Source organism: Armigeres subalbatus, chromosome 2, assembly GCF_024139115.2.
Source record: "Armigeres subalbatus isolate Guangzhou_Male chromosome 2, GZ_Asu_2, whole genome shotgun sequence".
NCBI classification, from domain to species: domain Eukaryota; kingdom Metazoa; phylum Arthropoda; class Insecta; order Diptera; family Culicidae; genus Armigeres; species Armigeres subalbatus.
The window spans coordinates 211073423-211087976 of NC_085140.1; the positions used below are offsets into that span (position 1 = coordinate 211073423).

The 14554-nt window shown below is 38.6% G+C and overlaps 1 protein-coding gene across 7 annotated transcripts in view; it reads right to left on the reverse strand.

Annotated features, from left to right (window-relative positions):
- The window catches only part of LOC134211577 (semaphorin-1A), a 283656-nt gene that overhangs the window by 21123 nt on the left and 247979 nt on the right, over positions 1-14554 (reverse strand). For all 7 annotated transcript variants that reach the window (XR_009979042.1, XR_009979041.1, XM_062688580.1 and 4 more), the window contains one exon: positions 9937-10553. Coding sequence is in view for 5 of the 7 variants with exons in the window: in XM_062688580.1 (XP_062544564.1) it covers positions 9937-10093 (157 nt within the window). In the remaining 2 variants the exon portion in view is untranslated. The remainder of the gene's footprint in view (positions 1-9936; positions 10554-14554) is intronic.

Consider the following 14554-nt stretch of genomic DNA (forward strand, 5'->3'; position numbering starts at 1 on the left):
CCAAAATTAAGCAATAAGCACTAGACTAAACAAAACAATCGACGTGCACCTGACCGCAGAAAGTGCATACACGCCTTTGGCAAACAGCGACCGCATCGAATGTCAATTGATGTCTAAACGATCTGCCTAAAGCAAATAAACAGCAAAATCCCATGGCTGGTGCGCGGTCCACTCCTCACCAGCATAAACATACTCAAAGTTTAATAGCATTAAATTTTTGCATTTGCGAACGATGTGTCTCGAAGTGGGCCCCATAGAACCTTCATTTTCCTACGGTTCATTCAATCAACGACAATCGCTTGGCCAATGTCAGGTGCCAAAAGCAAACAAGTTCAACAACGACGACGACGACCGGCTTCGAATGTGTAAATAAGTTTAACCACAGCGCCGCCGGTCGCACAGTCCTTCGTCAAAAGTTCACTCGTATTTACATTGGACACTTGAGCGGGTTCTCGGAACCGCGAATCAAGTGTTAAAGATAAGATTGCAATCTGGGCATGGCGGGTCTATCATAATGTGCATGCGCAAGCTTATCGATTGTTTGTTTGGTTTGGACACATAAGGCGTGTCATGCCGATTGACGGAATACGGCTAGATTAGATGCTCGCGCAACTGAGCCCAGCTGCGGCGGGCTGGAAGTGATAATATACCTATTCCGTGTTTGAACAGAGGTATGTTGTGAAAGATAACATGATGATGCTTATTTGAATATCTGATTGCTAAATAGGAAGATGTTGGTTTGCTGTTCTCACACTGGCTGAAAACTTAGAGCAGATGCAGGTGTGAGCGAAAAAAATCATAATAGCGGGAATTTGCATTTTCTCGCACATGACCGAAGAGATGCGTGTTTTATTTACACACATAGCGGTGTGATTTGTATGATTGCATTTGAAAAAAGGCAAAGTTTGTTTGCATATATTTGCATATTCTCGTATTCCTGTGTAATTTTTCATTAGCATAAAGACAAACTACTTTAGCCTTAAAAATATGGAACTGAATGAGATATTATTTACCGTAAACTTTATTCTAATTAAACTTATGGAAGTTAAGGTTGTAAATAAAATCATGTTACAAAAACAACGATTTTAACGTTAGGGTAATGTATCCGGTTGTGGGCCACCCAGCATAAATTTTGACATTACAGATACGGAAAATCCGAGTCATGTCAAACTTATAGTTTGACAGCACACATCACCAGAGTGGGCCGGTAGTGGGCCACTCAATGTACCTAAATGTAAGCCGCTGCAAACTCCATCCATTGCAATGGTTGCGATGGTTCTGTGCATTGAAGTGCACTGGCATTAGAATCAGCTGCAAGATTTTTTTTCTTTGCTATTGAAAGCCCTATACTGCTAATGAAACACGCCCAGCAAACATAGAATGCTAATAGAGCACTTATTCAACCAAAAATAGTCTTCTTCAGCTAGAAAACTAGCTTATTCGACTAAAATTGTATGATTGGCTGTGCTTTTGCTAGGTTTTCTCTTTCCATCTCACTGAACATATAGGGGAACTGTCCCGATTTCCATCTTACTGAACATATATTCATCTCATCGCAAAACAAAGAAATACAGCACCAATTTTGTCGCTTCTTTTTGTCAACATGCGTGCTCACTGCTGAAAAAATCACAAAAATAAGAAACAGATCGAATTGCTTTCCATTGCTTTGTTTTCGATGGGATGAATATTGGAGCCATGAGATGATTTCCAGGCGCAGTTCCCCTATTCATCCATCGCGAAACAAAGAAATACAGCACCAATTCCGTCGTTTTTTTATCAACATGCACCTGCTGAAAAAAATCACAAAAATAATAAACAAACCTAATTTCTTTCCATTGCTTTGTTTTTGATGGGATGAACATCGGAGGCATGAGATGAAGTCCAGGAGCAGTACTAGGTACTAGGTATTTCATGTAACATTATTTTTTGATTGTGAAATCAAATATTAACTTGTTCTCCCTTGGATCAATGAATGAATAATTTCTGCACGGACATCTTTGGAAGTATTCATATTTGATCCAAACATTTACCTCTGGCACAGCGGTTTCTAATGCATTTGCTCACTTTATGCACCTCTGAAAAGTATCTAAGCCGTTACATGGCTTCTCCGATGAAAGTGATCGAAGCATGGGGTCAATGGGCAAAGGCAGCCAGAATTCCAAATGCCTATCTCATAGTGTTATTGGATTTGTCAAAACACTTCGCTCACCATAAATACGCTCCGTTTGATGGGCGATCTTCGGTGTCAAAAGTACTCAAAAATGTGTTTTGATCCTCGCTAAGGTTGCATGCAGCGTGGCAGCTCTTATTGCTGAGCAGGGCAGCCCTCACAGAGATCCATCAGATAAAAACCTGCTGCGAAAACGACCAAGGAGGCAAAATCAACAAACCCAAGTGTCACGATATGAAGCCACCATGCATGCATGCGCGTACAGGCAGAGCGTTTAGTAATTGAGATGAGTTGTGAAACGGCTCTCGCCTTTGGTCGCGATCAAGTGTAAGTAGGCATACGTCATTAGTCGACAAGCAACAGCGATCAAATGCTAAAGATGCTGCGCTGCGATCACTAAAGGTCGCACTTTTGGCGCGCATCGGCTTTTGTTTACACGAGCTGATTTGAACATTTTTTTACGACCGGAGCAGCAATCAAAAAGGTTTAGCGAGCGTGAAGAAGGGGTTGTCCGTTTTTTAAGAGTCTGAATTTGAATATGACCGAGCCGGCTTGCCATTGGGAACGACAGATTGATGAGATGAGATACACGTGCTATGGCTTTCCATGTCTTGATCATATGGGCTTTTGGAAACGGAAATTCCTGAGGCTGACTATTATCTTAATGTGGCGAAGATGAGCCGCCCCAGGGTTAGATGTCTCCTAAATAAAGATAATGAATAATAAAACTTGTTTTTGCAGTTCAAGCGAATAAGATAGAGCATGGGAAACTAAAACTATGGTAGTCTAAAATAGCCAAATGTGATTTAAATTTAATTTCGACATGAAGTCAGCTTCTATTACAAAAACTATATAATAAATTAATGGTATGCTCAAGATTTTTTACACAAGAGCCGCTTATTGCAAGTCACCGTCTTATACGATTTTTGTCGAATATTGAATGATCGATGAGCTGCACAGTGCACATATTTCGACATTAATTGTAAAACATTGACCATCGTACTTTGTAGTGCACATGTACAGGTTTCAATCTATGAATCCAACTTTATATTTTGAAGATTCAATTGATAAAAGTTGTGCTTGAACCGTCTATTTTTATTTATATGAAAGATGATTGAGTGTATTGCTTAAAAATCCGGTGATAGTCCCAAAATCTTTTAAAAAGAGAAGTATTGATGTTATTACATCATTCTTAATGTTCAGCAGGTCCTTAGTACACAATTATTTTTTTTCACCAAGTTGAGATTCGGAAAATATTTTTCTGATAATCAGCAATCAACCATTTTTTTGCCGAAGTTCAGTTTAAAAAAATTACTGAGATACAGCGGTGTCCGATTTTGCCGACCACGAATAACAAAAACTTATTGTGTATGCAGGCTAAGCTGGTCTAGAGACTAGTTTAAAAAATATCGGATCCGCTATCGCATGACGGCTTACAGTAGTAGCATATCAGAACTAATCTACGAACTATTGAGAACCAGAGCTAAGGACCAAAGTCTTTGTGATGGTTATGTTAGTGGCCATTACGTGAAGAACAAGCGCATAATGATGCAACGGATTAGCACTCAGCATCGATACGATAGCCTCTGAAGATTCCTTACCTACCATAAGAAGCAAACGGATATATTCAAAGGCAAGGGTCTATCCGGTCCGCTCTAGTCTGCCAACTCAACAGTGAACGGTATATGTAGTTGATATTCCAGAGAATTTTTTTCATTTGTTCCACTTTTTGGTTAGGGATTGTACACCAATTACGTAAGCATTTTTTATGGATTTTTCAATCCCCCTTTCCCCCCATGTAAGATTTTTCCCTTACAAATATATATTTTTTTTTAATTTTTATGGAGCGTAAGAAAATGACAGATACCCTTCCCCATAAGTGCTTACGTAATAAGTTTTCGACCCCGGGATTTGCTATTTGGGGAAAACACCAATTAAAAAGCAGCCACACGTCAAAATGTGATGTCCGAACTGCGTTGATGTTTCATTGTTGTTTGTGACGGAGTCCATACATTTTGGCACAAATAAATTCCCTTTTTTTGCAGAAAGTTTGTCAAAAAGCCCCAACTAGCAAACGACATTTGCTATTTGGGTGAAGTCGTGCCTCAATTGGTGAACGATCACTGTGTAGCAAGGGTAGAAGAGAAACGAATCCACTGCAAAGAGAAAAGACGAAAAGGTACGAAAAGAGTGTGCAAGCTGAAGCGCAGAAAAGCATGAATCAGAACGCTATGCGAAGGTTTTACGTGATTGTCAATGCTACGAGACAGCGCCAGTGCCAAGTGGAAAATACACTTCGAGGATTTTTTGAACGATGATAACGAAGCTGTATTAAGAAGCAGCATTAACATGTTTGATAAAGGTTAAGGTTAATTAGAGTACGGAGCAGAGAAAGGGCTTAACTAATTGAAGCTGCTGGGAAGGACGAAATCCTAGTCGAGCTTCTCAAGGATTAAATGCCAAAAATTTAGTGTTTTTTTTGCACACACATTTAACACATACACACAGTTAGACATCAGCTCAAATCGTCGAGTTGAGTCGATTTTTGATGGAAAATGGACTCAAATGGCTTATTTTCTTAACCTTAAACGAATGGGGAAGCTGAATGAACATCGTCTAAGGCAGGAAAAAATTGAGTTTGGTTTGGCATTGGTGTAATAAAACGGTAACTAAACAAGCATTTAGATAGGTATCCAACAATAAATAACCAAGGTATCCGAGGGAGTAGCCAGGAAAGATGAGGGAGGCGCCATGGTCTTTCCATGAATTACGGAAAGTTTGATAAAGACTGGATTAAATTCGCATAGACATAACATGTGCTAAAGCCTTGTTTAAAAGAACACTTTTTCTATGCTAAAAAATATTTACTGTGCTCTTAACGGTAGACACAAACTAAGATAATTAATTAATCCGCTAGATTGGCTTTTCTCGGTGATATTTATAATACATATTAATAAACGCGCGGTGATTAGCACAAACAATACAAACTAAGACAATTTATCTATTTGTTTCTAATGATCCTTAGCTTCCAACATGATCGGATTTTTTGGAACGGTTAAATAAAGGATTACTGATGACTTTTACAGTTCTACATCTGATAACCGTGATCGTTCATAATTGCATATTCATGGTTAACTGGAATTAGCGCAGTTCTGCAGAGAATTGGCGAGTAGAGGTTTTCTATATATTCTTATTGTGCATATTACAGAAGTAACATATTCTAACTAAGACATCGTTTAAGACAACCGAAGAGAGAACTACCACCGGGCGGAGGGAGCTTTTTTGACAAATCTGTGGCGATTTGTGACATGCTTTTCAAGAAGAGTATCATTTTGACTAAACTCTCAAACATGACTCATATCCCGAATACTCGCAATGGCTATTTCAATCTTATTTGCGTTATGTTCGGAATTTGAATCAACTCGGAACACGCAAGAATCGTTCAAAAATAAGACACCGCCTTTTGTAACACAGCTTAGGCCATTGCTAATGTAGTTCTTGCTCTTTAATAGCAATATTCTATTTTATCTCAACCTGTCAGCCAAACATCAAATCTCTTGCTTAAGTGAGTAATTATAATATAAATATAATAGATGCTTGCCATTACATTTTGCAAAAGTAATCAAAAGAGCATTCCAGATGAAACATTCTTTAGATACTTCTTGATAAAACATTCAGACACTTCTAGTTAAAGAATATGACGAATCATTGGCAATGATTGTAATGAAATCCAGAACAATTTACGGGGCAAGACGGAAATTTTTCGACAGAAAGCTCCAAAGTGGAATCTTCAAAAGGGTCATCAGATGGAATTTATTTAATAATCCTTAGAAACATTCTTGATGATCCTTTGGCAGAATCCTTGAGAGACCCCTCCAGGATAATATTTCATGTAGAATTGGCTCCAAAAGCCCTACCTCGTTTATGGTTGCAAACCATAGTGCATCGGTCAAGAATACTTGAACCGATGTTATAAAAATTCTGGGAAAAGTCTAAATCAGTAAAAACAATATTTTTGTGTTTAAGACATTTTAAGGCAAATGTTAGGCTGTGCAACATTTCAGAACGAATGAATCAGCAGCCCAAAACGTCAGGTCCATATATTAGCTGTCAAAGGTTGAGTCAAGTGCCCTGCGGTGTTTTGCTAGTGCGTTTGAATCATATTATTCCGTACGTCAAACAAGACCGAAAATGTCGAGGAAGCATTTTTCATCTATTTTTAAATTTCAAATTAAACAATGTTCCTTTCGATTTTTGAGTCGAAAGAAAAACTGACGCGTTCAGGATGATTAACTTCATCGTTCCCTGAAAGAAAATCGAATATCGATTCTTCATTTTAGGACCCAATTTTGGTATTCAGGTATTCAGCTTAATGATCGATCTTCCTTAACCCTCTCCCGCCCATGGTGTCTGTGGTGCACCATCAAATTTTGCACCTTCTAACCTTCATCGAATTGTTTCAACAACAAAAAGGAATATTGGACACATCTTTATGGTTCCATTAGACTGGAAATATAATCAATTTTGAGTACAAATAGTGAAACTATTGAAAACAATCAATTAACTATTGATTTACAATCAAAAACTTTTTTTTTCGTTTTCCACTTATTTTAGTTATGCCAAACATCTTTTGTTCTAGCATTTTTGTCAAAGATGATTCCTTCATATTGGAATTTTTGAAAAAAGTCGTGGGCGGGAAAGGGTTAAAGTGAGATAAAAAAAATGTTTTCTACTTTACATCGTACAAGGTTTGTATCTTCACAAAATTTGTAGCCAAACTGAATCCTGAAAACTTTGTCAAAGACGCTAAGTTCATAATTTAATTAATTTAAGAGATTTATTACTTTTTCCGCCAAGTTTAAGACATGTTCATCACACAGTGTCGGACAAAACTTTAAGACAGATGCCGTTTTTTTTTATACAAAATGACCAGCTTTGAAGGGCTGTATCTCGGCTTGTAATTTTCCAATTGAGCTGAAATTTTGGCTGCCGGGGGGAATTTACCTGAATTTGCCTCAGCCGAAGATATACATTTTTCGGACCACGGACTTCAAACTTACAGACCTCTGAAAGGACAACAAATAGAACCACCTCCAGGATTTCTAAAACTTAGAAACAAGACAATAAACTTATTGACTATGTCAAAATATATTGGTAAACAATTATCATTGGGCCGGTGGTCATGGCTCAATTATCACGTTATGACCCTGAAAAACTAACTAGGTCTGTAAGTTTGAAGTCCGTGGTTAAAAAAATATGAACCCTCGGTTGAGGATAATTCAGGTAAATTCTCCCGGGCAGCCGAAATTTTAGCTCGATTGGCCAACTACAAGCCTCCAAAGTTGGTCATTTTGTATAAAACACGGCCTTTGGTTTTATTGTTTTGTCTGACATTGTATGAGTATCAACTCTGTGACTATTTTTTTTGTGCAAAAATAAGGATTTATAGGGGAACTGTTCCATTTTCCATTTCGCATCTCATCGCAAAACAAAGAAATACAAGACCATTTTTGTCGCTTCTTTTTGCTAACATAAGTACTCACTGCTGAAAAAAAAATCACAAAAAAAAAACAAATCAAATTCCTTTTCATTGCTTTGTTTTTGATGGAATTAATATGGGAGCTATGAGATGAAGTGCCGAACCGTTTCCCTAGTATTCTACAACCAGTGAAAGCATATTTGCATCAAGTTATGATCAAAAATAACCTGGCTTGAAGTTAAGGTCTACTTGAAGTTTCACCGCCTTTACGGTAGATTGATTTCTGCTTCAACAGTAGAAAATGGTTTTTGATTAAACATATCTTACATTCGCTTACAACTCAACAGTGCAGGTATAAAATTAAAGTCTATTACTTGTACTTTGTTATGCGTGTGATATTGTCTGCCATAATTTTCCCGTTGTCAAGTTTCAGCTATATCAAATATGATTAAAAATCCATTAAAACTGCTAGATCCTTCTGATTTTTTAAGGTTTCAAGTCGTAATAGTCACCAAACGGCGTATTTCATTATTATTCAATATTTTCCAGAACATGCGAAAAATGTTGAAATAAAAAAATATATGATAAAAGAAATAAAAATGTTTTGCCGACATAAAACGTGACAAATCTTCAAAAGTAATGAATTTTCAAGCTTGGCATCTTCGACAAAGTATTTCAGGAGAAGTTTTGCTTTGAACAGTAGGAAATGAAAATTAATTGCATATTATTCGACAACTCGGCCGCATGAAAATATTTTTTTTGTTAAAAATCTTGGCTGTGCATATGCACAGTACATGTTTCGATACAAGACGTACAAGACGCTGATAAGACCGGTAGTCTCTACGGACAAGAAATATGTACAATGCTTGAGGAGGACTTGCAAACCCTCGGAGTATTCGAGGGATGGGCGCTTAGGACCACCTTTGGCGGTGTGTAAGAAGATGGTGCGTGGCGGCGAAGAATGAACCATGAGCTCGTCCAGCTCTACGGCGAACCCAGTATCCAGAAGGTTACGATAGGCAGGGCCTGTTGCAAGAATACCGGACAGCAACCCTGCAAAGTTCGCTTCCGATCCGGCAGGTACGAGACGGCGAGCGAGGTATGTAGACCAAGTGCACAACAACTTGGCGAGCGTGAAGCGCATTCGAATGCATTGAACTGTGTGAGTGGGTTCTCACTTTGTCAGAGCAGGAACTAGATTGAACATTGGAGCCGGCCAAGCCATTAACCTCGCGTCTAAACTGTAAAGGGTTCCGCTGTCTATCAGCGAACGAATTCTCAGACCGTTGGCCTTAATCGCCAAGGAGGAATCTTCTTCTAGGCCGTCCAAGGTGGCTAAGCTCTTGGAAACTATGATTTACTCTTCAAGAGTGCTATAACACCATAAAAAAAATCCATCGATGTTACTAGTGACTCTGAATGTGCTTTTCTTATTACACGCTAACTTTCACCTACTCAGTGACTGAGTAAAATTGTATTGCTCTCTCTTTCTATCCCACTAAAAATTTACTCAATTTCCGTCAAAAGCAGGACAACTCAAAACTATGAGTAATCCTGCTTTTGACGGAAATTGAGTAAAATTTCTGTGGGAAGAAAAGAGATGCCAATACAATTTTACTCAGTCACTGAGAAGATGAAAGTTAGAGTGTACCCTCCATAAGGCATGAGAAAAATTCACTGCTAGGTTGGTTCATAATCTATTGTCATTACATGAATTTCTACTAGAATTGAAACATACGCATCAGATCGGTACGATAATGTTTTCTTTAGTGTTCCGTACTTGACTTGTCGAGTTACACAGTCTTACAGTTGCACAGCAAGTACAAAAATTGAATGTGTACAATAAAAATTGTTTTCGTGTTTGACCCTATTGCAATTTAAGGACGATCGGTTGCATTCGAAAATTATAACGACAACGGTGTATTAATCCACAAAAGTTTGGTATACGCTTTATTTTTTTCTGTCTCCGACATGAACCAGAAGCCGTACAACATCGTTGAGATCCGACGGAAACAATCAACAAAAAAGTGGGATCATTGAACAATGCTACTGGCTGGGACCCAGCGCAACCTTTCAACTCCATTCTTGCAATGTACAAACATCGGAAGTCATTTCGTACCCGATCATGAGGCATAATAAAATTCGATAGCATGCTATCAAATTACGGTATGGGACAGCCACACGACCACTTCCTAATTAGACAACTGACTGCCAGGAGGTGTCGTAAAACTGAATTTGGATGGCCTATGCGTGTCTTCGCGGGAAAGGATAAAATAAGACAACTTACCGTATGTAATGTATGACTTGGCCAGGCCATCTTGTGCCCAACTGTCAGTCCTATCTAAACAGCAGCTAACTAACACTATCAGGACGATCAGGTATGAAAGCAGGTGCCTGCTCAGCCTCTCCGCTACCGATCTGCTGTCGGTTGCCATCGTCGTCATGTTTTAATGCCTTTTCTGGCTTTATTTTATGTACGCTTCCAGCTATGTGTGTATATCTGGTTACACTACTCTCTTTCTAAATGCCTTTTGGCGTTTCGGACATTTGACTGAGCACACCTTCTCTATCTGGGGCTCGAGGGTCTCCGTTTCACACTCGGCGCATTGTCCGTAGCGCCGCTGCCGTGCGCTGTATGATTATCTCTGGTTAATTAGCGATTGCATTTATTGGAGCTCACGTGTGTCCTTAAAAAGCGGTGATTGGGCTTCGGGTATCGGTCTATTTGCTACAGATCTGTCATTCGCGTGTCCGTCAGCGCTTTTGAGAGTGGTACAGCATGATCATTTGTTAATTAATGGTCGTTGCTTTTGCTTCGCGGTTGGTGCTTTTCTTGGACACCTTAGAAGGTTAATATTGTCTGCCTGTTGGCGCCGACTGTACATTTCCCCGATGGACTAAAATCTGCAAAAGGAAAAAAACAGACACCAAATGACTGGAATTAATAGCTGAACGACATTCTTATAAAGCAATTAAGAGGCACTTTTTTGGTACAATGAATAAAAGGCGGTACTGCGGTATTCGTTGGTTTCTACATTTAGAAATCATTTTTTTTTTGTTTATTGTACGGTTGCACAGATAAGTCAATGGTCCTTCTTATCTTTACGCGCGACGCTAGGCAGATAAAGACTAGGTATTAATCAATTTAAAACCTTCAGTACTAATATTGCTAGAATAGTTTATGTATGATAAATTAACGGCATTTGACAGTACAATAATTACGACAGAGCATCCGGTGGTGACTCCCATCTTTGAGAGGAGCCTCACAGTAATAGACAACTATCAAAGTTTGCGGCCATGTTCAGAACTTTTTGCTACTTAAAACAACTTTTATTGCTTGTTGCCGCTTAAGCTTGAACGTATGGATAAGGAAATATAAATTAATGGGTTTTACTGTCCGCCTGCGACGATCAGCTTTTTCAACTTCAAATGATCTGGAATCGTAAATTCTTTTTTTTGCGACGTTGGTTGATTGCGTGCGATTGACTCGAAGTCAAAACACTTAAAAACGTTCATTAGGCACAATAAAACTGGCTATCGTTTGATGTTGGACTGTGATAGTAATGATGATGTTAATGCTTTTAGCAATGAAATAATTTGCGCCCAATTTTGTTTTATCTTCCAGGGGTAGTCTTCTGATTGGCAGAATTTAATTTATTCCCTTCTACAGTCTGTTAGGTTATGGCGCTGAAAAAAGGGTTAATGCCAGTCGACCTGAAGAGCATTTCCCCTCGAATGCATCAAGTTTCATAGTTGTGCTTTGACTCGACCTGTTTCCAATCCATTCTATTTAAACACTATTTTCATCGGAGGGAGAGCCCGAGCAGCAAGTGCAAGTGAAACTAATCCCCTTCGTAATAAACTTTAATATCGAATTTTACATTCTAATTAAAATGCACTGCATGCCGGTAGGCTGATTGTCTTACCGTCGTCGGCGATCGGCAATATACAGAGTATCGAGTTGCACCGGCCGACCGGTTGTTCCCCGCTATAACGTGTGAAGAAGACCCTATAAGCTGCATTTTGAGCAACGGCGTCATTTGCTATTCACCCCTTTTCCCTCGTAGTTGTTGCTCGACGTTATTTATATTCCTGCCTAGATTCCTTGTTCCGACGCATAATCTAATGATTTGACATACACTTTTATCCACACGATAGTTTCATTTTTTGTTGTTTCTTCTGCTGTGTTCCCCTTTTGACTTAAATGAGCTCACGGGTTCTAACCTCGCCCTAGCCACTAGGGATTAACCCTTCGAGGAGACATGCTGCGTTTGCATTGTGTATAGGCAAATGTGTTTTCGTTTCACGTTGATTGAGGACAGGCCCTTGAAGTTCAAAGACTGTCACATGAATAATTCTGTTGTAAACGCTTAATTACTTATTGGTTGAGAAAAAGAAAACATTGTTCTTCGAAAATGTTTTCCATTTGGTGGTAAATTATAAGTAGTGGCTTTTTCCAAGATGATTGTTATGTGATGCCTAGAGAAAACTCTGTTTATTATGAAAACATACGAGAACGGATTAGTCCAGGGCTTAAGAAGAAACAAACACCATACTCAACCTTAATCAAAATGGCATTCATATTCCTTTTCATCAGAACAATCATCATTAATATAATGAAGCTTTCCAAATAAAGTGAATCTTTCCGGGATAAATCTTTGTTCTCGAATTCATAAACTCCATACAAGAATTCCATTACTCCGCTACACTGAGTTAATCCTAACGATCTCCATTTGACTTCAGCGCAATTGAATTTCTAATGCCCGTCATTCCGAAATAAATGATCCGAATCTAATTTTCAATTAGCCGCCCCAAAACTAACGCTCTGCTGTGGTCGACGAAGGTGCAATAATTTAATTCATACATGTTTGTGTGGCACGTTGATTCGGCTCAGGTTTATTAAACATTGGTACGCCAGTTACAAAACAAAAAATAACACACCCTGCAGCTGTTTGGATTGTGTCTGTGAATTAAACTATCGGCTTTCACGAATCCGTCGTCGTCGTCGTCGGTTCGCTTCGAGGAAGTTTAATTAAGATAAGGTGTTTAATGTTTACGTTGGTCTTTCTTGGAGCTGCCCCACACGAGGAAGCACAACCGAACAAAGTGTGGCAAGGTACAAACAAAAAAAGAATTACAAAGCTCAAGTATAAATCATTTACTTCAATTTTTCGCTTTTTATGAGTCCGTCTATCATTATTATTGCTCGGTCATTCGTCAGTCATGGTGGACAGTCGCTATCTGATGGGGGCTAAGTTGAGCAATCGCGGTGTTCATGACTTCCGTTTGCATTTGAATCACCGCGCACACTTAATGGTGGGGGCGTGGTAAATTTTGTAGAAATAGTCAATTCTGGTTGCAAATGTGTGTCAAGGACGATGATTGTTGAATTGATATTGCAAATAGATTAGAATCATGAGAGAGAATTTTCCAAAAACACAAAAACAATACAATCTCTGCATAAAAACTAGGGATAAGGCAGGCATTTTCGTCTGTTCGTCATAGTCTCGAAATCCTATATAAAAGACACTTTTTTGCCAAACTCATCCGTACCAGGAGAGTTCAGGAGAAACGATCCATTTACCGGCATCCACCCGTATGTTCAATCGGCTTGCTACTGAATTTGATTTTCACCTCTCTCGTTCCAAATTTCGGAAAAAGTTTTGCCGAATACTTGCCGCTTCTAACACAAATACCCTCCCTATCTATCGGAGTCATTGTATAGAATTAAGAAATATTGTATCTGTTGGAAATTGTAATTACTGTTGATATTAAAAGAAGAGGAAGTTTTGCGTCCGTTTGAGAAAGGGATTTTGCTCTACTCAAGCGGGCTTTTCCCTGCTCCAAATAAAAATAAAGATAAAGAAACGTTCTGCTATAGTGGAGTTCTAGCAAATGGACGTTGCCTTCGTTGTTTTTAGCCACTACGATGATGGACGGAAATAGCTGCCGTGTTCTTATACAAGAAATCTCGGGTACTTATTCAAAAGGACGTATGTGATTTTGTAAATGGAACAAGTCTAGGTTCGAATCCAGATCAGATCTAAATACATTTTTTGATAAAAAACAACAGAATACAATTTAAAATAAATTAACTGTATAACGAATTACACCAACACACGTCTATATGCTTTTTTTTATAATTCTCCAAAGCAATATCATACAGGGTACTGCGGTTCAGTCTTATACAATTCTGGTATATGCCTAGTTGTTATACAATACCTGCATGTGAATAATGCAGGACTGTATTAAAATTTGACATTCTCTGGTTGGCTGATATAGCAATCTATTAACACTAACCTAAAACTCATCCAATTAATTACTGTTTCAAATTCAAATTTCAGAGCGAATTTGAAATCACGAAGAACGCTCAGAAAAACCTAAGTCTTTGTCTGGAAAAACAACTGTTTGACTGTTCACTTCTATTGATTCTAAAACATTAATATCGAACGTATAATTATTCTTCCATTCTAATCCCAATAAAAAAATAATAATGAATTTAAAGTGGCGAAGTCATTCCGAATTTTTTTTTCAAAATAACCATTTGTGTTCATATGTACATAATCTCGAACTTGATCATAGAGGAAGTCATCTCAAAGCCAACTAATTTGTGCTGACCCCAAAATATGGTAATTTTGCTAACAGAACCATTTATCTGCGTGTGCATTTTTTTGTATTCGCTTAATTCCTTATGTTAGCGAAACATAAGTGCGCGTTCAGTGGACGATGACCGTCCGTTAGAGGTTTGCTCAAGTGCAGTTTTCGATCGAATCTCGCCCACGGAACAATGAATAAAGAGCGAACGCAAAACGTGCTGTGATGTTGTGTGCAGATTAATTCCCTAATGGTAGGTTTTCACCTGCACCGATACGGATCTTTTGCGGAAGAGAACGGAACTTACCTAC